Consider the following 22,209-nt stretch of genomic DNA (forward strand, 5'->3'; position numbering starts at 1 on the left):
TTGCACTTGTGAAGAATATGCTGATATTTCAGTCACAGTGAAACACTCCATTTGGATTTTGATAGCTACTTTTTGCTAAACTATTTATACACTGCAGTATAATATATCAAAGATAAAATATCCATAATTTTTACCACAACATGAGATCTGATAAATAGGTTGTGCCAACTTGGAGACTAAAGAATTACTTTTTTTCTCATTTCAAATGCCTAAAAAATACCAGTTGTCAGTAAAAGATAATTTTTCCCTACAACTGATGGTAATGTCTTTGAACTGTCAAGCAGCTGTCTCTGAGTGACAGCTGAACTGTGTGTATTTCAAGAAGATCAAAAAATCATTTATGAGAGGGGTTTACACGTACAAGGTGCTAAAAATTACAATGGGAGACAAATGTGAAAGCATAAAGTATTCAAATATTTTGATTTTTTTTTTTGATTAGTCACAGTTCTTACTGTCCATTTTATTTGGTAACATCATGACACCTCACACTTTTCACATGATGAGGTTTCATGAGCTTAAAAACAAGTAATAGGAGTCACTGTCATTTTGTAATTTTGGGTTTGAACTGGTGGTTTGTGTTGCTGGTTTCAAGGGATTTCCCTGCAGCTACAGTGTCCTCAGTTACTCTGGTGGTGCTGGGTCGCATGATGGCCTGCCCCAGTGCTTTTCTGGGGTGGAATATATACATATCTATATATACACCCACATCATCCATTTGAGCATAACAGAATGAGCTATACGTGTAGTGTTTAAAATGCATGAGTTGCAGAGTGAATGTGAGCTGAAGGTCATGTAAGTGGATTCCAGGATGTGAGGACCTTGACGGGGGTGGACTTTGAAAACTGTAATACGTTTTTGAAGGTTAAGATTAAGAAAGGTTTATAATTAAGTGGGCAACTCCCACTAGACCAGGTTGCCCCAACCCTCATCCAACCTGGCCTTGGACACATCCAGGGATGGGGCAGCCACAGCTTTTCTGGGCAATCTGTGCCAGGGCCTCACCACCCTCACAGGGGACAATTTCTTCCTAACACAGACTCAGTTATAGTCTATAACAATCCAAGTTCTTTAATGCTAATATACCTCTTCCCATCTCAATGACAATACTTGTTAGTGTGTTAGGTTTAATTAAATAATTCAATTTGATCTCAGGAGTTCAAGTACCAGTAAGAATACTTTTTTGTAGAAAAATTAATCAAAGCAAAAACCCAATACTTTTCTTGTGCTGTGTCCCCACTAGAAGTGGCTATCGCCTAAAAAGTGACCACAGTCTTGCAGAATTTGTGTAGTCAGTGTCTGTGCAACTGGTAACAAAATCACAGAGGCTCTTGGGATGACTGTGAAAGTGCTTCTGAACTGCAGATGTGGGCTGGGGATGGTGCAAGCACAGCTGCTGATGGGCGTGAGGTCAAGGCCCTTCCTGAGCCATACACAGGCATATCTCTGGATTAAAACACCTAGGAATTTAATTTCAGGCTGGCCGGACTTGACAGGCCTGTGAAACACACTTGGGCAATTTCATATCGCTGCTGTGGGGCTCCTCACCTGCGGGTGGGGCTCCGATGGGAACTGTTCCTGTACGTACACAAATCGTTCCTTTGGAGCAGAGCTGGGAGTGCTAGGGCTCCTTCGCGCCTTTGATGCTTTCCTGGGGGCAGCGTCGTTTCTGCCGTGTCCTTACACGAGAACCTACGGGAACGAGGGGGCGACACACTGGCGCCTGACGAAGATCTCTCGGCGGCTCGGCACAGAGGGAAGACAAGGTCCCCGTGGAAGGGAAGCGGGACACGGGCGGCGGAGGACAGCGGGTCCCTCACGCTCCTGCCATGGCCGTCGGCGTGCCCCAGACGCCTCAACCGCCACCCCTTGACGCGCAGGCGCGGCCGCACGGGGCGCGCGAGGGCGCGGCCATTTTCCCGCGCAGACGCGGCGTGGGGTGGGGCGGAGCCGGCGCAGGCGCGGAGAAGCAGCTGGCGGCTCCTGGTGGCGGCCCTGCGCATGCGCGGCGGCGGCGCCGTTGTCAGTTCCGGCTGTTTGTCCGGGAAGTGGCTCCGGCTGGAGCTGCCGCCGCCCCCTGCTTCCCCCGCCCGCTCTGCCGCCCGCGGCCGCGCCCCGGCCATGGCCCGGGACTACGACCACCTCTTCAAGCTGCTCATCATCGGCGATAGCGGTGAGCGCGGGCGGCGTGGCCCGGGGGCGTGGGTAGGCCGCTGGTGGGGTGGCCGCCCCTTGGGCCGTGAGGGGCCGGAGTGTTGTGGCGGGGCCGGGGCGGGCGGCGCGGGGGAGTCGGGGAGGGGCGGCCTCCTCCTCCGCCCGGGGCACCCGGGGCACCCGCGGCCTTGTGCTGCCGGTGCCGCGGCGCGGGACTGAGCCGGGACCCTCTCGCTGTGTGTGAATGGCGGGGTGCGTTCGCTTGGGCTTCGTGAGGTTTTATCTGATAAACCTGCGGAACTGGCTGCCACAGGATATTATGGTAAATAGCTTGGCTGGGTTTGAGAAAAGGCAGATTAGACGTAGAAGTCAAGACAGCACCGGCAGTCCTGCTGGCATCAACCTTGGCGAGCGCATGTTTTGACGGCGCCCACTAATCTGTTGCTGGGATGAGGAGGGGATTCCCTTCCCCTCTGAGAGGCAGTTTAGGGATCGATGGGAAGGGCTGACTGCCCTGAGGACTATTGTTTCCAGTGTGGCAACTAGTACGTTTTAACAGTCGTTATTATCTTAATTATCCCTTAAGACTTTTTCTATGCTTCAGCCTGAAGTCTCAGTTGTAGAGTTCATCATTTTTTAAAATAAATCCTGGAAGAGCTGGTAGCCTTGTGTACTTTTATAGTATAAGGATACAGTATATCCTTATATTATAAGATGCAAATATCTAAAGGCGTAGTTTGAATTTTTTGAGAATAGACCTTTAAGTACTTCTGCAGCAGCCTCAGAAACTTCTGGAGGGCTGAGCGTCTGAACTGTGCCAGTGTCTGGTGCTTTGGTCTGGATACATAAGAATTGGGACTGGGAAGATTTCTGCCTTTGGTGCAGCTTAGTGTGCTTACAGCAGCTTACAGTTGAATTTCCATAAACTGGAGAAGGGTGCATCCACCTTCTTCTTTTAACAGAGGTGTGGTCCTTGGGGCGGCAGGTCCCGGCATGCAGCAAGGCACAGCTCTTGGATGAAAGTGTAATGTTGCACGATCTTGGCAGCTGTCACCTTCAGAAGCTTTAGCTTCATGTAAAAAAATGTTTTATTCTATACTAAACTGTGCCTACATGAAGGGATCTAAGGAGGGAGACAGGACAACAGCTTCAGAACAGCTTAAACCCCATCCAGTTCTGGGAGCCTGTGGATTATTACAACTAAATGCTGCATTCTGAGTAGAGCAGAAACTCTGTTGCTTGCTGATGAGTTCCAGAACTGTTCAGGGAAGAGAAAGAGGGTGATGAAAACTCTGAGGAAGACTTCTCCTCATTTTAAACAATTAAATAAATTTTCTTAGGTCTTCTTGAGCAAAATCCCTATATATAGATATATCCAGTAAAGGAGTGTTGTGAGAATTGTCAGGCTGCCTGTGGTTCTCTGCTGTAATTGAATCTCACGATGTAGTTTGAGTATAGATTTTTCTTTGGTTTTGTTTTTGCTAACCCCAACAGGAAGGCTTTGTCCATGCTTTCACAAAACAGTTTGCTTGCCTTGTTTATTAACATTTATTCTCTGTAATAGGAAGTGGACTGTTACTGGATAGGATAGTTCTGTCTCATCTGCTTTCCCCTGTATGCAAATCTGTCAAGAGGGTAGTAGGTTTGTGTGTTTTTAGAACAGGTTATCTTGAAAAGCTGCTGGTGATTTCAGCTGTGCCAGGTATTTAAAAATAATACAGAAGATCTGTGCTTTGCATCTGCTTCTTTAATTCATTCCACCGTTCAGTAAGATATGGGTCTTAGAAACTTGTCTGACACTAATATTTGCTTTCAGTTTTGATTGTGCAAAGTCAGTAGGCCTTTTCTTTGTTTGTTTTGTTTCATTTTGCTGTCTTCAACAAGCTGAGGGCCCTGCGAGCCTTCTCTTCAGATCTTCAAATATCTCTGTGTGGGAAGTGTGGGGTCACCAAGAGTGTGGTTTCTCTATGTGTGACCAGTGTGGGTCAGAGGCAGCGTTTGTTTAGTGAGATCGTTGTCACAGGGAGCATGTAGAACTTCCTGAGTTTGGGAGGTTTCTTCTCTCTGGAAGCTGCCAGCGTGCTGGGAGCTGTGCAGCTTGTGCAGTGGAGGGCAGTGTGACAGAGCAGTGTGATGTGCAGTTCTGCGGCATTGCCCAGGGATGGCTGACGCTTGGAGATGGTGGTGTGGTCTGACAAGTCTGCAGGTTCTGGCACCTTCTTGCCTTTCACTAAGCTGAAGGCCAAGGCTGCTTGGTCAAGAAGTATAGCACTTGCTGCTGAAACGTTCTTATTTTTTTCTTAGTTGACCGGTATTTGCAGAGCTTTAACTCTTGTTAAATAACCAATCCTCTGTTTAAGTACAGGAATTGCTTTACTACCTTTTTTGAGCTCAGAGGTATTGATTATATGCATGCTGTAACTTGGTGTTTTTCAAGTTTCTTTCCTCTTTTCCTCCTTAGCTTGTCAGTAGTGAGAAATGAGCATGGCTTCTCCAGATGGGTGGTGATTTGAACTCTTTGCAAATGAGTCCTGGTTCACTGCAATCATGCAGATTTTTAGCTTGGTTTTTACTTTTTGTTGGTAGCTGTTGTCACATGCTAGCAGCTGGAGTTCTGCACAGCCTTGGCATAGGTCTTCTATTAAGAAAAACTTGCAAGTTATACATCATAAAAATAATAACCTTGAATAACTTCTACCTGAAAAGATTTAATAGATAATTACCCTGGTGAAGTTGAATTTCCTATTCATGCTATAGCAGGTTTATTTTGGGGAGGAAGGGTTACTAACAGCAGAGATGTTGTGCAGAGATAACAGTGTGGAGGCATTCGGATAAATGCTTCTCTGCAACAGGGTGTGATCAGGGTGCAAACAATCGATTATGGAAAACCTGGATGAAGTGCTACTCAAAACACTTAGAAAATGTTTCATTGAACATTTTGGCAATAGGTACAGCTTCAGAAAGGTATGTGTCCTTCCTGTTAGATGTGGAACAAGGCTGTTTTGGATGGCAGTGATTCCCAGTACCTGTTCAGTTTAGGCTTCCATTAGTCTGTGGCCATGCTAATGTGAGCTTTGTAGTACCGAGCCCTGGTCCAGTTGTCAGAGCAGTCCAAATTCCTCACAGAATGGGAGGCAGGCAGTGGTGTTATTGATGTTACACATGATGTGCAAGTGGAATTCAATAGAGTGCTGAATTCAGAGCTATGTTCTGAGCACTTGTTAATTCACAGGACACGCTCAGCTTTGGCTCCTTCCCTAGCCTCCTGATTGTAAATTTGCTTTTAGGTATTATTCTTCTCTGACCTCTTGAACTGACCACAGTTCAGAAGCTGTAGATTGAGGGTGTGCTGAGGGCTGGAGGAGAGGGGGGACAACTCCCACCTCCCTGCACTGCTACCAGAAGCATCCTAAGTCTTGGGGTGACTGTGCTTGGTCAAATCTCCAAGAAGAATATTGAGATGAACAGTCAAGGTGGATGGTACCATATGATCTGCTGATCTTTATGCAGTGGATGGGTAAAACACTGTTATGTTCCCTGACCCCCAAGATGACTGTATTCAAAGATTTGCTGTGTTTGTTTGTCGTAGGTGTGGGCAAGAGCAGTTTGCTGTTGCGTTTTGCAGATAATACCTTCTCAGGTGAGTGGTTTGTTTCCTTAAATAAGTGAAATGCTCCAGGTTTGCTCCAGTGCTGCTGGATGGTGAGGAATCTATGTTTGCCCACTGATAGCTGTGCTGGGAATACGTCACGCTTTAAACTTTGCATCTCTTGGTATAAGCCTGTACAGGCCATCCTGTCTGATCTTCACTTGCAGTTGGAAGTCCCTGAGTATTGAAATACTGAGGTGGTTCCAGAAACAGCTTAGGTGGTTTAGGTTATGCTGTACTCTCTGCAGACTTCCTATTGGCCATTTCGGATTTAGATTGATTATTGTGGTAAACCACTTACATTTGTGATATAACCAGTTTATTGGGAGGAAAGTCTTAGAACAGACTGTATTCAAAATAAGTGTTTGTACAAGCATTTAAAGCAAAGTGTTATCTCAAAATTTTCACAAATGAAATGCTCTCATAGTTGCTGTCTATTTCTTGAGCTATTTGGGTGCATACTCTTTATCATTGTGGTTGAAAAATAATAATTTTATGTTGTAACACTGAGCTTTTAATTTTAGGGGTGGCATGGGAGAAGTGGTTTTATAGCTAGGAAGAAAAGCTGTTAGCTGCAGATAAAAATATGCAGATCAGCATGATATAAGGCATTTTAAACAGTAAGCAGATATGGGGAACCTTGTTCTGTCCAGTCTGAGAGCTGCTGCCAACTAGTGTTCAAGCAGTGTGCTTTGGGACATCCAAAATAAACAAGACTTAGGTTCTCATTTACTCACACTTTCCCTCCAGGCAGCTACATTACCACCATTGGAGTGGATTTTAAAATCCGAACAGTTGAGATCAATGGAGAGAAGGTGAAACTCCAGATCTGGGACACAGCTGGCCAAGAACGCTTCCGGACTATTACGTCAACGTGAGTAACACTGGGCTTTGTGCTGTGTAGCTTTGGGTCTGGATCTCGTAGTCCAGAGCTGGGGTTTAGATATTTAAGTGTTGCAGTAGATAACTAATGATAGCTGTGTGGTCTGTACAGTGAAACTTCTCTCAGCTGTTTCAGAACCGACCATGGTGGTGATATTCTGGCAAGGTTTGGAACTGGGATTTCAAAGTTCCTCCACCCTTCTGTGCATTCCCCTGGTGGCTTTGTCTTATTCCCCTGCTGCTGGTTTCCAAATGGTAGAACTGGAATTATTAGGCTGAATGTAGTAGAAAACTTGTCTCTCTGCCTGTCCAAGTTCATCCTCTGATTGAATGTACTGCAAAAGCACAGAGCGCAAACCCTCTGTCAGTGTCGTATAACTAATGAACAGCTTGGAGATCAAAGAGTAGGATTTCTGATCCTTGGTTTTTCTTTAGGACAAATGCTTTAGTAGCTATCTTTGTGTGGAGTTATGCTGAAGCAGATGCCCACATGATATTAACCTTTTCCTTGGTTGGAATCAGATTCAAGCTCATTGTCCTTTTGAACAGCATGTGCAGAGCTTTTCCTGTTCCTGAAGAAACCACACCCAGAGCTGTGGTGGTGGGAAATAAGAATAAAATGTGTTTGTAAACTGATTGCAATAAAGGTGGACTGCTCACTGGGGAAGAGGGAAAAGTCCACTTGGAAATAGAACTTTTGTTTCCTTGGGTATTAACCAAAATAGTAATTCTTGAAAGACCCATGTTTTTTACTTGGTCTTTCATGACTCACTTCTCCTTTAGTTCTTGTTTGAGAGGAGGATAATTTTCAGCTGATGAATTAAGTTACTGAGACCTGAAAATAATGAGATTGGTTACATCTGTGTTATGTCTGAAGCACTAGAAATGGCCAAGTTTAACGTGATGTGTGCACTGCCCCTTTCCTCTGCACTCCTATGCGGATATTACTGGATTACTTCCATTGTTTCTTAAGTGTTTAGCTTGAAAAAACCTCAGTTGCCTCTTGTAGGGTTCCTTTGTGGGACATCACTTCTTGTTTCAGTGCTGCAGGCAGCTTTGGGAAGGAAGTGGTGAGGGGCAGGCAGCCGTGCAGTGCTGCAGCCCCTGTCAGCTGTGACAGGCTAGTCAGAGTGCCCTGATTACTGCTGAGTCAGCAAATGGCCTTCCTGTTTGCATATTCCCTGCGGCGACTCGGAGCTCGGTAATGAGCATTGGGTCGTGGAGTTGATGCCAGCTAGCTTAGAAAGCCATGGTGTGTCCAGCACTGAGCAGGGAATACCAGCAAAGGAGGATTCCTTCTGTCAGTGGGAATAGCTACAGATTGGACTTTGCAAGAATGTAAATTCTTTTCTTGATTAACATTTAAAATAGATAAGCTGAAACAGTTTGAGGCATTTGTGCCATGACCTGTTGGAACTCTGCTGCTACTTCCTTTTGCATAGCTTTTTACTCAAGTGAGGTGTATTTTACTTTGGGGGGAGCTGAAGTTTGAAGGTTTCTGCCTTAGCTCTGGTAGTTACATAATCCTCCATGGTCAGGGAAAAAGATTTGCATTTTGTGCAATTCTAAGAAAAGAAGTTCATGTATCTAAGTGCATTTGAATTGTTGAGGAAAATGCTTTGGGAATGCTGGTTACATTGAGATGAGGGCTCCTCTTGCTAAGTTGGCTGGCTGTGCCTCTCTACTGTTCCTAATCATTTCACCTATAAAATCAGGAGATAACAAGAGTTGGATTTTAGAAATGGTTCTGGCTGGGTTGGTTTTTTTTCATTTATTGACAAGTAGTACTGTAACCGATTTATTTATCGTAAACTGAGTGACAAATCAGGTAACCTTGTTTTTTCTTACAAAAGGGCTTGGCTGTCAAATCATGGGTGGAGTGTGAGTGCCCTGTCAACAGATTGTAGTAGTCTGCCTAGTCTTTGACTAGATTGAGGTTTAGACTGAAGTTAAGAACATAAAAGGTGTTCCTTCAGTATTACAGTAGGTCGGGGAGTCCCTTTACAGTGAAAGGCAGAGTTCAGATTGATGTTGAGCCAAGGCTGGCAAGAAAGCTTGAAATTAGAGCCTATCTGGTAATTACAGTAATAGGTTGGAACTGCTGCTGTGTGGACTTAGAACTGCAAAATGCTAGAGGTGGTAGGAAGTTAATAGTGGAAAATTGGGAAATATTAAAAGGTTGTACTAGTTTGATTTCACTTGACTGTAGCTACAGTCAAAAGCTGAAAAGCAGAATAAAACTGTTAAGGAACAGAAATCAAGTTGATCTGGAGTACTCTACAGAAGCTCAAGAAAATGAAACTAGATCAGAATTGCAGACTAGGAAGTATAAGGGCAGCTAGTTTTATTGTCTTTTAAATGTGGAAATACTGGGATAGCTGGTGCCTTCTGGGAGGAGAGGCTGATCTGTGTGAATTTGGATGCCATGGAATGTCATCCAGATTAAATTTTATTTAAATTCACCAGGGATTTAGCATGCCAGGATGCAGCTGTATTAGCAGGAATACTTAAAATGCATGAACAGCCAGTCCCCTGTAGACAGGACTACTTTGTCCTGATTCAGGACTGTGGGTTTAGGATTCAAGCGTTACATAATAGTTGTCAGATGCCAGCTCAGGATAAATAGTGATAGCAGAGGGATCTTCTGCCATGGTTTCCTGTGGAATGGCATGTTCAAGAGAGGGATAAAATTTTTGAGATGATAGAATTGCTGTGTCTTGTAAAGCAGATATGACTAAAAGACTAGTGGTTAAAAGACTAGTCTGTCTGACAATAGATGTGCTTCCAACAACCTGAAAGATGAATATGAAACCAGATTATTAGAAGTCTCTGGAAATTGTTAGAATTCTAGATGAATGAAAAAATGAAGGAAATGTGTCCTACAAAGTAGTGAAATATGAACAAAGAAGCTGGATTAAACCAGCGACCTGTCTTTCACATTTGGCAGTTACATGTTTTCCTGAAAACAGCAACATATGGGTCCTACTGGACTGACATAGTGTCTCTCTGAAATGTGACTTAGCTACTGCTGTGCTCCAATAAACTGGTTGTTTTAACTCCAGATGTTAATATTGGGAAGCAATTGCTAGAGGGAATATGAAAACTTTCTCACTGATATCTTGCAGTAGGGAATACCCCAATGAGTGGCAAATGTTCCCTCGTGTTTACCAAGGCCGTGTTCAGGGACATGGGGGAGGATGCAGGTGGCTGAAGGACATGTTGAGTTTGGGTAACCCCCAATTTAATTCTAATAGTAGAACAAGCAATAAGGTGTTTATTTCAATGTAAATGTTGGCTTTCTTAAGCCTTTTCCACACCAAAGCTAAATGTAAAGCCTCTTCGTCTAGGGAACTCTTCAAACCATATGGGAGATTGTTGGCTACTACCAAGCAGCCAAGGGCATACACAGGTCAGGTTTGGTTGTCTTTCACCTCAGGAGGATACTTTCATGGATACCCTTAACATGACTAACTGGTCTAGAACATTTTTTTCTGTTATTTCACTGAGGTACTTCTACCAGCAGATGCTGGCTTTGGGGGTTTGCAGAGTACATGGCAGAGCACACCCACCACACAGACGACAGCCAGCATCAGTCAGTCTGTAACTGGGAGCCTCAGACTGAGGACTTCAGGTCTCTTCTGCTCTCATTTCTGTGGTCTCCATCTTCCCAAAAATGTGGATGGGAAGGAGATAAGACATTCTTTCCCTTATGTCAAAGTCTCAACTACCTCCTGGTTGCCAAAAGCACAAAATTTACACCTACTCCTCCCTGAATGCCAAAAGCCCCATCTGTTCCCTACTTGCCAAAGCCCACAACTTGTTATAAAAGCAATTCTGCACTGCATCATTCTGGAAGTTGAAGTATGGGATAGGATAAATCAGATTTTGTTTTCTAGTACTGTCCTGTATCTGGGATTGGAGAAGCTTCGCTGTACTTGTTAAGCCTAAAATGTTATCTAGGATAAAGAGCCGTATCTAACAACTGATAGAAAATAGCATGACCAGCTTTTTGAGAAAAAATGTGTGCTGTGGGACATAAGAGTTAGAGAATAACAGGTAGTCATGGTCTTATCTCTCAGGCTTATCTCTCTTGGTAATGACAGCCAATGGAGAAAATGACATTTCAGTGTAGATGAGAGGTTGGCAACCTTTCTAGAATGACGTGCCAGACAATTTTCCCTTCCAAAAATAGAAGCAGTGTGTGCTGGTAGGAACTCAGCAGGAGTCAGGGGTTGCTGTCTTGCACAAAGGAAGATATTTCTGATGAGGTGGTTGGCAGTATCAGTGGCAGGAGCTCCAAGCTCCTGCTGGGTTCCCATTGCTGTGGTGGTCTCTGCTGCAGGGTCCAGCCCACAGTCCTCATTCCAGGAGCACAGTCTGACGGTGCTGCTGATGTGTCAGGAGTGGGATCGGTACGTGCAGGCTGCCTGTTTTCCACTCCCTGACATCATATGCTTTGCTTAGAAGAAAATCTAGGTGTGTGGGCAAGGTAGGAGCAACAGGATGTTCCGCTGGGCCCCCTGCTTGGGATGACAGGGATGCCAGACTGGACTCAATGGTGTGCACAACAGAATGAAGCAGCTCGGTGTAGGTGCAGCTGAACCACTGCACTTCTCTAAGGGCTGAGGGTTGTCTTGGCAAATGCAATCCTTAGTGTTAGGGAAAAAGTGGTAGGTCAGCCTGAGGGCTGCTGAATTAAAAGACTATTAGGTGATGATGGGGGAGAGCTTGAAGATAATTGGTTTATTGTTCAGCTGTGGAGAAATCCAGTGTATTGGTAGGATTGGGAATCTTTCCCTTTCTGATGTTATCACACAAAACAGGATTCATCAAAACCAGTGTGCAGGACATGTTGGTGTCAGGAGAGGATGGGTTATTTTTGCAACATGGATTCAGGCCATGGAGTACTTCTCCCTCTAAAGGATCCAAGTTAAAAATTAAAATTGAGTTGTAATGAAGTAAAGCACAAATGCAGTGCTGCAGGAAGTTTTGAAGCTGTTAGAAGAACTGACTGTGAATGGACTAGAACATTTCGAAGTGCATGATCTCTTATGGGCTGGGAATAAGTAATTCTTACCTGAGTTAGTTCTTGCCAAGGGAAGTGAATGTACAGCATAAATCACTGGTAAAACATGACATGGGAGAAGTATTTGAGTGTCTTCTGCAAATGCCCAGACAAGCAGTAGGAGCAGCAGACTGTTCTACAGAGCATCATGGAGGAGCAGTGATACCCCAGGACTGTGGCTGCAGGGGGATCAGGAGAGGAATATGTGTGACTCTGGAAGTGATCTGTGCCTCTCTGGAGTCTGTCTGATGGTGTATAAAGGCAGGTGGCTTCTTCTGTAGAAGGTTGATGAGGCTGGAGGTGCAAAGAGACAGTAACTTGCTCAAGCACTTCAGTAGCAAAGTGAGCTGAAGCTTTGAGATCTTCTCAAAGATGTGTTTGGGTTACATTCAAAGGCTTTGAAGTTCAAAGGTGTGTTTGCTGAGTTGGAATAATCAAAGAGGAGCAGAATGGTTACAGTGGACATCTCTGAAGTGCAGTGGATGTATTGGAAGAAGTGCTTGTGGTAAGAGAGCAGGGTCTAGGAATGCTGTCACAATTTAAGGGAAAACCATCAACTTTGTATGCTGGCTTCTTGAATTTGTTTTACAAAAAAATTTAATATTGATCAGAAGAAAGAGAAGAGGATGAAAGGAAAAGAATAAAGCTACACCTAATATAAAAAATGGATCCTCGCTGTTAACTGTTTTCTGTTTCAATTATGTTTGGGGTTTTTTTTGGGTCACAGCTGCCTAATTTGCAATAGGGAACATACCTGGTAGCCTTGTGATTGGGGCTGAAAACGGAGAAGGTAGAGCTTGCTGGTTTTTTATATAGCATTCTCATGGTGCACATACTGTCTGTCTTTGGTAGCTTTGTGCAGGTGATAACGTTGGAACCTGAATTCAGATATTTTTCTTGCATATCAGACTTGTGCATCTTTTAAAGGTGCCAGTTGCCCAAGACTAATGGGAATAAACTGAAATAAAACTTATTATTAATGGCTAAAGGTAGCAGAGTGTATTGAATGCACATATGGAGTAGGTCTGTTGAGTAGGAAGGTGTGATCAGAACACAGTCGCTCAACAAGACAGAAATTTTTGACAGCTTGGGAGGACTGTGACTTAGGGTTGGGTATATTTGGAGATCTGCTGAAACTTTAGTCTGTATGTGATCATTCACAGATAACAGAATTACTCTAAAAACCTGGTGTGGCTTATGCAGCCCCAAGGTTCACATCACAGCCAGTTCTGAGGACGTGCTAGGGGTACCACTGCCTTTGGTTCTGTAGCTGGAAGACAATATTCATCTTGAAGGTCTTGACAACCTGAACAAGGAAGATTTTAGAAGTCTTTGGACTTTGAAATCTATTTGTATAGACTGAATGAGCAGGGAGCTCTGTAGCTTTAGAGGAGTAGCCTGGGATCAAGCTGTTATAAAAGAGCTACATGAGTCTCAACAGAAAGAAAACAGGGGCACTTGATTACCATCACTTGAGGATTTTTTGTGACTCCTGTAGAAGCTAAGTGGAAGAGCAAGAGCTGTGAAGGAGATACCTTGAGTTAACATTTGCTGTACTTTTGTGCCCCACAGGTATTACAGAGGAACACATGGGGTCATTGTTGTCTACGACGTAACGAGTGCAGAATCTTTTGTGAATGTAAAACGGTGGTTGCATGAAATTAATCAAAATTGTGATGATGTCTGCAGGATACTAGGTAGGTAATTAGGGATTACAGCATCTTACTTAGTGGGCTGTCCTGATGAAATACCAAACTGACCTTTCTTCTCTTTCCTTTTTTAGTGGGGAATAAGAATGATGACCCAGACCGAAAAGTGGTAGAAACAGAAGATGCCTATAAATTTGCTGGGCAGATGGAGATCCAGTTGTTTGAGACCAGCGCCAAAGAAAATATTAATGTGGAAGAGGTAATAGAATACTCAGAAGAGTAGAGATACAGTAATTTGGGGATAATGGTGTGGGAGGAAATAAAAATTCCATTCTTCCCATTGACGAAGAAAGATAAAGTGCTTGTACGAGTTGCAAGTAGTAGGTAAAATGTCAAAAAGAGACATTCCACTGTTTTTGGAAGAGTTGGGGAAGCGAAATGAAGGAGCCCATGCTGCACTTCCAGTAGCTTTACAGTGCTCACGTATTAGGAAAGACTTGAGAATGCTTGTAGGAGGTATGACTCCTCAGGCTGCACTCCTGGCCTCAGTTGCCAAACTACCCTGGTTTTATTTACTGGTTTGGAAAAAGGGGACAGAGGTACTATTTAGTTTGGGAGTAGGTTGGGAAAAGGTATTGGATTTCCACTTGGGCTATAGTGGGCTGGGGAAGGTCTCTGAAGCATTATTGAAACATGTAGAAAAGGGGAGTGGCTTCCAAGGAGCAGCACCCCACAGGAGCCAGCCTGAGTTCTGGGGTGGTCTGAATGTGCTTGTTTCTCTTGCAGATGTTTAATTGCATTACAGAGCTTGTCCTGCGAGCAAAGAAAGAAAACTTAGCAAAGCAGCAACAGCAGCAACAGAACGATGTGGTGAAGCTAACGAAGAACAGTAAAAGGAAGAAGCGGTGCTGCTAATGCCCCTTCCCTGCTGCAGAGACTCTGCTCTCAAACAGATCAGCCCCTCCAGCTAGACTCGGGCAATTCCACTGGGGCAGGCTTTGGGAGGACTTTCTCAGTTTTGTGCCGTTATTTAAAGATTATTTTTTCTCCATGTTTTCTATCAAGAGGCGCTGGCACCTTACCACTGCAGTGCCAAGAAGGTATTGGATGGAATCTTGCCCCCCCCCTCCTCCCCTGCTCATTCCAGTGCGCCTTGTAGACAAGAAGGACGCTGCCTACCAAGTGGACTAATTAACCCAAGAGTTTGTATATAATGTATATTGCTTTAACCAGCCTTGCCTCCCTGTTGTCGCTTTGGCTTCTGCCTTCTTAATGTCAACCAATCATGGACTGCAGAGTTCATCTTTTTAAAGAAAAAGGTAAAAAGTTCTTAATTTGAGTTGGCCCCAGCCTGGCAGCGACTGCTTCTTGGGGTCTCCAGCTGCATTTCTGTTGGGCTCCAGGCTGGCACCTGGTGCCCCTGGGGTCCCTGGCTTCTCCTGAAGTCCCAGGCTTTTACTGGGGCTCAGGCTGTGTTTTTCTAGGTACCAGAACTGCAGGTGTCGCTGCTGGAGCCTGGGGTTTCACTTCACCAGCCCCTGGGCTGGTAGCTGGTGCTGCTGCTGGGGCCTGGAATTTCAGCTTGCTGTCATCCAGATTTGTGGCTGGATCCTTGGGTTTCACCTCCTTGTGCTGCAGCCCACCTGTACCTGTGCTCTCCTGTAGTTTGTGTCAAGATACTGGAAAACAAACTGACCTGCAGAAGTGGGATTTGTTTGGATAAAACCTTTTTTGTTTTTTTTAAAGCAAAGTTTAACTACTTTGACCTCTGCTTCTGGTTCTGCCAGTGTCCTAAGTGAGGGTCCATTTGTTTTGAGAACAAAAATCATGTGATTCTGCCAAAAACCCCAATCTTCTTGTTGCCCTGTCCACAGATAGGCAATCTGAACTTGAATGTGAATTTTGGCGGCAAAGCTTTTGTTTTTGAGAGAGAAAAGGCATGAAAAAAAATCCAGCTCTTCTTCTTGATGTCTGAATATGAAAACTGCAGGATCATTCCCAGGATTCTTCTGTTAGGAAAGAGGACTGCTGTTCAATGCAAAGAAATGGGAAGCTTGCTTGCTTGGATTTTGTGGTGGTGGAGGATCACACCTGGAAACAAACCAGGCTTGCTGTGCTCAGCAACATTTTCTTGGCCCTTGTCAGCCTTTCTGGGAAAACAAGGGCTCACTTCCTCAGCCTGAATAGATGTAGTTAAAGGTGAAGAGTGTATGTGTGTATAACTAAAATATCAAATGTCTGGGCTGAAAGGACATGCTCAGCACTTGAATTATTGCCTAAATAATATTAAAAAATAATTTTTCCTTAAAAGGCATGGAGGGTATGACTTCTTTTAAGGCCTTGAAGGTGGATGTACTCCATGTGCCAGTAAGTGGCCCTATGGAATTGCTGGCCTTAGTTTGGTAGGATGTGATTCACCCATGTCCATGAGCTTGGAATCAGCCCACTTCTCTCCCTTCCTCACTCTTCCCCCAGGAGAGGCTAAATTTTAGTCACTTATTTTGCCTGCATTTTTTTAGATTTTTTGGGTTGTGGTAAGAGCCTTGATCATACAATCACATCACAATCACATCACTTCAAAGGCTGTTTCCAAAGTGCAAACAATGAATGTGTAACACATGGGTTTTTTAATCGGTTCAGGTGCTGGGGATATGTATCCAGCTGCCTTCACCCATTCCTTTTCTTCACATATCTTGCTCGCATTGGTAACCCAAGAATTTGAGTGATCTGGGATGATGCTGCTGGAGTGAGCTCTGGTAATTGTGAGACTTGAGTGGCTGTGGAAAGTGGTGGCTTAGATCACACCAGTCCATCCTGTCTGCTCTCCAGTGTGGAATGTGGTCCACACTGGAGAGGAGCTGGGTCAGTCCCTGGAACGCTCCTGTAGGGAGCTACCCCCTGCAGATTAAGGGGCCCAGCTGTGTTACTTTGGGGCTCTTGTTGGTAGCATGTGTGCAGATTTAGGAGGGAGTAACTTCATATAGGCAGAAGTAAAGAACATGTCTGAATTTACTGGAAATGATGCAATAAAATGAGGAAATGGTGCACCCACGCCTGGAGTGTTCTCTTATATGGAAAAATTGGTCCTCTTTGAGTCTAGGTTTTTGTGGCCGTGGTTGGAATTCTGTCAATCCAGGTCCTGGTTCCTGGCTTAAAGTGGGAATTTCTTTTTTTTTTTTTTCCCAGAGCTGGCTGTAGAAGAGCAGTTACCTCTGCTCTTGCCATCACTGTTCAATTGGAAGGGGTGGGGACTGTGTCTCTAGTGGTGCTGATGTGAAGTTTCCTAAATGTTGAGCAATGGAATGTCTAACTGGTTTGCTAGGATTATTTCTGTAATGAAAGTTTCTAATTATGCTTTTTAAATAATTTTTAAAAACTAAAAATAAAGCTTACAAGCTGCCAAATCTTTTTTTGAGGCTCTGTTTCCTCTGCTGTCCAGCACCTTGGAGGTGGAGGGTGGCAAGCCAAGAGGTGAGCTCTGCTGCCGTTTGTAAAAGGGTCATTTCCTGAGAGGGGATATTAAGAAAACCATAATTAATGCTGTCAAATGTTTAGTTGCTGTTTTAGTTTGAATGAAAGAGCAAGGTGGAACAGATAACTTATTTCTGTGTGAAGTGAGGTGCCTGTGATTGTGCTGCTTCTGTTGTCTTCTCAACAGAAAGTATTGAGTGAGCTTTGAAAGCTCCTCCTCCCAAGGTGACTAAAAAGCATCTGGAGTCTCTCCTCACTTTCCCAGGAAATGAATGTGTGTTTAATTAATGTGTGCAGGAACTGCAGCTGTGGCTGTGCCCTCAGCATCCCCTTTTCCCTGCTGCCCAGGCTGCTCCTGGGGAGTGTGATGGAAACCTGCTCTGGGAAGGTGCCTTTGCTCCATCTGCACCCTTCTGGTAGGAGTAGGTAGAGGGGAATCCTGGGGACCTGTGGATGGTCTGAGCTGCAGCTGCTGCTAGCTGTGGGTGTGTCACTGTCTGTGTTTTGTGTCTAAACTTGTTCCAGTTTGAATCTGCCTCCATACAACAGCCAGTAAAGGACACAAATGGCTGGAGGGTGAGATAATTTACCCACCTTTATGTTCTCCTGTGCACCAACAGATACAAACATTTCTTATGTTTTTGCCCTGGCCCCCTCTCTCTTAAACACACAGAGGGGCTGAATTTCATGAGACAATGCAGCATCAAAGATGCTGTTTGGGTGTTAAATTACAGTTCAAAAAATGAGCTTGTTTTGCAGCTGGGCACAGTAAAGTGGTGAGAGCTGAGGCAGTATAGTATAAATGATCTGTTTTATTCTGAAGAGAACTATTTACAAAAGAAGTAGAGCATTGTTTTTACTAAAAATATGCCTTTATAGATTTTTATAATATGTATCTTATAAAAACCATACATTTATTTACATGACTGCTACATACAAAAATTACAGCACTGTGGTATATATACATATCTATAGGTACATTCTTTCTGCTTATCCCTGCTGTGTGCTTTTTCCCTCTCAATCCAAGGGAATCATTGCTGCAGCACCCAGACACTTCCTTTCCTGGCTTTTTGGTTCAAACAATTTTGCTTTTTATAGCTGAGTGGGGAGTAGAGAATTTGCCTGATGGAGAGGCATATCTGGAATTTACCATTCTAAGTAGGACAAGTGCATGTGGCCCTGCCTGCAGCCTTACTTCCTGCTCTCTCTGCAAAATGATTCTTGTCATTAACTTCTTGATTTACTGTTCATCATCTCCACGACAAGTTGCTGATCTAAGTTTGTATGAAGATAAAGTGCTAGTGACTTGCCTTTCATTTACATTTGTTCCTTGTTTACAGCTGCTTCCCTTCCAGGGTTTAGGAAGGGGAGACTGATCCCTTTTCCCTCAGGCTGGAATAACAAACATTTGCCCAAACAGTCACCTGTTACTCAGCCGTGGAAAGTCCTTTATAACCTTAATCTCAGCAGGCATCTCTTCTCTGTGTAATATTTGAACAGTGACTGTGCAGCACTACTGTTTTATTTATCATTATCTCAAAAGCAAGGCTGAGGGTTGTGTTTAGAGCTGCTGATCCCATTCCTTAAATCTCCTTTGGGGTCCCGAGTACCTGCTAGATTTATGTGCTTTCCTCCATCTCATCCCTGGGAGCCGATGTTTCCTTTACACAGTGTGTGTCCTGGAAGAGTCAAGTACCACAAGTTAAGTGTCTTCTAACCAGCACTGCAAGGCTGATTCCAGGCTCCTGGACATGACAGGATGGAGGTGAGTGTATTAATGACAGCACAGGGTGAAGTAGCGGGGACCTTGTTAAAACACAACATGACAAATGAGTGTGAAGGACTGCACAGGTGAGGTTTCCAAAGACAGAATGACAAAACCTAGCTGCTATGTTAAGGCAGTTTCTGTTCCTCTGGAGTAGCAGCTCAGCACAAGGATGTGTCCTTTGGTGTGTTTTCCAGTTAATTACACCCAGTTCTCTTGTATCTCTGGGTTTAGTAGTGCAACTAAGTCTTTACGATTAAAGGGGATTGTTTAAAGAAACCATGCCCAACTGACACCTTAGAACACGCTGACTTTCCTCTTGCAATCTCTTCCATCACTCTTGTTCAATAAATAAAATTGCAATGGGATTAAGGATTCTCCTTAAATGAAGACATGTGCTGTGCCTACCCCTGCAATTGAATGAGTCACTTTCCTCAGCAAGCATGTAGCAGAAGGCATCTTTCTTCATCTCATTACTGTATCTTCATGGGATAACTTAAGGCCCTTGCCTTAGGATTGCATCCATCCATCCATCCATCCATCCATCCATCCATCCATCCATTTATCCATTTGTCCTCGCTGGGGTAGAGTCCCACACAACTGCTGGGCATGTGGCTTGAGTAAGAGTTGGTGGGGTCTGAGAAATGACAACTGACAGCAGAAGGGTCCCTGAGGACCGAGATGTTCACAGCTCTCCTGCGATGGAGCATCGTTCTGTGTTCACAGGTGTCACTGGCATCACGAAGCCATGCCTCATTTTGCAGGTATCAAAGGGTAATGCATGTGGGTGTGACTGAGTCCTGGCAGCAGGAGATGCTGAGCATGTGCCTCATGTCCCTGCCCTGTCCAGAGTCACAATACAGGCAGGACAGGAGGATGAGGACTTGTCATCCTGAGAGCACGTGGCACTGCACTGCAGCCCTCCCCCTTGCGTGCACAAGTGGGTACAAGCAGATACTCAACAGCTGAGCATTGCCTAGAAAGGAGAGGCTAAGGTTCAGTTTCCTTCCCTGCCTGTGAGCATCTTTCCCCATAAGCATCAAGCTGTATTGGTGGGGCTTTGCCCAATTATTTCCTGAAGCAGGCTCTGCAATCCAGGGTTCGTTGCTTTCATGTAGATGGGTTTTACCACTCAACTCTTTACCATCATTGCCAATCCCAGAGCACTCTGCTCCTTGCAACACAGAGCTGCCTTAGTGCAATATGATTTCATACCAGTGCGGTTGTTTCATGCTAACAAGTAAATATGGGAATGCTCAAATCTTTGTAGGCAGAAAGGATATTTGTACTGAGATATTATGGATGTTCTATCCCACAGATAAAACCCAAGCCACCAGCCTCCTACCTGCTACTTAGAAGGTGTTTGGTATATATTCTAGCAGAAAGCTTGTTCCTGTAAGTAGTAAGCAGAGATAAGCAGCTCCCTGTGGGATGGTGTGTTAGCACCAAAGTTGCTGAGCAGGGCAGAGCTGAAGGTGCACCCAGCTCTGTCTGCTGTGGGACAGTGCAGGTGGTGGCCTCTTTAAAGCAGCAGGAAACAAACTGGGGCCTGTGGGTATTATGAGCTGGGAGAATGTGTGAAAATTGCATGACAACAGCAGGACATCTCTGAACTGAGCCTGGTGCTCCTCACTGGTTTATGATAGTAGACTGATGAAGAGGAGAGCTATAAAGTGCCCGTCCAGTGCAGAGGGAAGGTCTCTACTTGAGTATTGCAGGATTTCCAGCACTGCTGTGTGCATACACCAAAAAAGCCATGTTCCTTTTTGATGATCAAGTCATGCAAAGCAGGCTCTGATCATCTTTGATCAAAAGGAGCTTTGGCTACCTGCCCATCAAAGGGCTGAGTAGTAACTGATTGACAGGCAGGGACAAATACTCCTTTCTGTCAGGCCATAGCCAATGTTACTGCATAGGGCAGGGTAACCTGCAGGCTTTCCAGAGCTTTGTAGAGACCCTGATGGCCTTTGGCTCCAGTGAAGGCAGATGCAGTGTGCTTTCTGAGGATCGAGTCTGCCAACCCAGTGTCAAAGACTGACTGACATCCTTGTGAGGCTTTCAGTGAATTATTAGTTAGGCTTTTGGGGGCCTATCCAGTTAAAATGACAGTTTTCTTACTCCGTTTGGGAGATGTGTATGGCTTTGGGGAGAGGTGCGTGACTTGCTGAAGCTCCCAAACTACTTTTGGCCATTGGAGGAACAGCAGGTGCCCCAGGATTGAACATGCACAACTTTTACCCTGTCTGTAGATGGTCAGTCTCCTGGGGAGAAATCTGTGTAGCTACAGCCTGCAACTCTTACCTCTAACAGGAGGGAGCTGGAGAAGACAGTGACACCAGCTATCTGTCCCCTGCCCTGAGCTGCGAGGAGCCTGGATCCCAGTGAGGGTGAACAGCCACACAGAGCTCCAGGGGAGACGGTGCCCAGGCAGGATCTCCAGCAAGGGCTCAACTTCCACCACGTAGAAAGCTACATTTGTCAAAACATGGTAATGCTGGGGCCAGAGTGACTCCAGTCTCAGTGGGATGGATGAAGGATGTCACAGCTGCCAGGGTGGTACAAATGACTCCCCTCTGTCCTCTTGCATTAAGCCCTCTTCTTCCCCCTGTGCTCGCTGTGACAGCAGTTCTCAATCCCCTGCACCACTCTGTCTTGGGGCTGCTTATTTCCTTCTCCAGCGTATGAATGCTTTAAAGACAATCAGAGTATTCTTCACAGCAGAAACTGGACTGTGTAAAAGCGCCTAAATTATACCCTGAAGTTTATCACTTCACTTAGAGAATAAGAAAAGTTTCTTTCTACTAGAATCACATTGTCAATTTGCAAATCTCCAATTCATGTAAACATTTGGTTCAGACCAGGTGCCATGTAAATAGTGCAGAGTCTCAAGGGTTAACTCCTTTGCCCCCTTCTTTTTTACTCAGTGAATCAGACTTGGGTCCATCAGCAAGCTGGGCAGCTGCCCCACTCCCCATCTTGAAGCAGGAATTGTTGGAGAGTTTTCTCTTTTTCAAATTAATTTTTCTTGAAAAAGGAGAAGAGACGGTTTCCTTCGGCCCCAATGGGCTCATCCCCCTGCTGCTCCGGCCTGAATGCAGGGGAGGGCCTGGCACTCCGCTTGGCGCCGGAGCCACTGGAGAAGGAATAAGCAAGCTGGCTCCATTCCTTCGGGTGTTTGTCCATCAGCTGCTGGTCAATGACCCTGTGCATGTCATCCTGCAGCAGAGGGAGAAGACAGGGGCATTAGTGGCAGCTGATGCTCAACGGGATCTTGCACCAGGGGTGGCTGAAATGGGTATGAAACGTGCAGTGATGAGATGGAGCAGGCATGACAGGAGTGGGGATGGGTCTGTGTCCCCACTCGACAGCAGGCTCAGCTGTGCTTGCTGCCATGAGGCTTTTCAGGGAGCGAGGAAGATCAATCACACAGTTCTGATGGATAAATTGCTCAGGTGGTCTTGCACAGGAACACTGTCCCTGCTTGGGACTCTGTGCCACCCCTAAGCTTTGTTTCTCTGCTGTCTGAAGTTTGCAGATGGCCCCTTTGGGGGAGAAATAATTTAAGAAGAACAAATGC

General features: G+C 45.0%; 2 protein-coding genes across 3 annotated transcripts in view; one reads left to right on the forward strand and one right to left on the reverse strand.

Moving 5' to 3' along the window:
- Positions 1 to 1,997: 1,997 nt before the first annotated feature.
- RAB35 (RAB35, member RAS oncogene family) lies at positions 1,998 to 16,447 on the forward strand. The gene is made up of 6 exons (XM_069030875.1): positions 1,998 to 2,170; positions 5,741 to 5,791; positions 6,551 to 6,674; positions 13,320 to 13,444; positions 13,531 to 13,655; positions 14,183 to 16,447. Exons 1-6 carry the CDS (start codon positions 1,999 to 2,001, stop codon positions 14,309 to 14,311), a joined length of 726 nt encoding a protein of 241 aa, XP_068886976.1. The 5' UTR covers position 1,998; the 3' UTR covers positions 14,312 to 16,447.
- A 1,214-nt stretch (positions 16,448 to 17,661) lies between these two features.
- Positions 17,662 to 22,209, reverse strand: part of BICDL1 (BICD family like cargo adaptor 1) — a 56,243-nt gene continuing 51,695 nt past the window's right edge. For both annotated transcript variants that reach the window (XM_069031104.1, XM_069031103.1), the window contains one exon: positions 17,662 to 21,848. In XM_069031104.1, coding sequence (XP_068887205.1) covers positions 21,648 to 21,848 — 201 coding nt within the window. In that variant the 3' untranslated portion in view covers positions 17,662 to 21,647. The remainder of the gene's footprint in view (positions 21,849 to 22,209) is intronic.

This window comes from Aphelocoma coerulescens, chromosome 15 (assembly GCF_041296385.1).
Source record: "Aphelocoma coerulescens isolate FSJ_1873_10779 chromosome 15, UR_Acoe_1.0, whole genome shotgun sequence".
Taxonomy (NCBI): Eukaryota; Metazoa; Chordata; class Aves; order Passeriformes; family Corvidae; genus Aphelocoma; species Aphelocoma coerulescens.

Coding starts and splice junctions, on each gene's coding strand:
- RAB35 (XM_069030875.1), top strand. CDS start 1,999: ATGCGCGGCGGCGGCGCCGTTGTCAGTTCCGGCTGTTTGTCCGGGAAG. Junction 5,792..6,550: donor TGCAGATAATACCTTCTCAG/GTGAGTGGTTTG, acceptor CTTTCCCTCCAG/GCAGCTACATTACCACCATT. Junction 13,445..13,530: donor TGATGTCTGCAGGATACTAG/GTAGGTAATTAG, acceptor TTCCTTTTTTAG/TGGGGAATAAGAATGATGAC.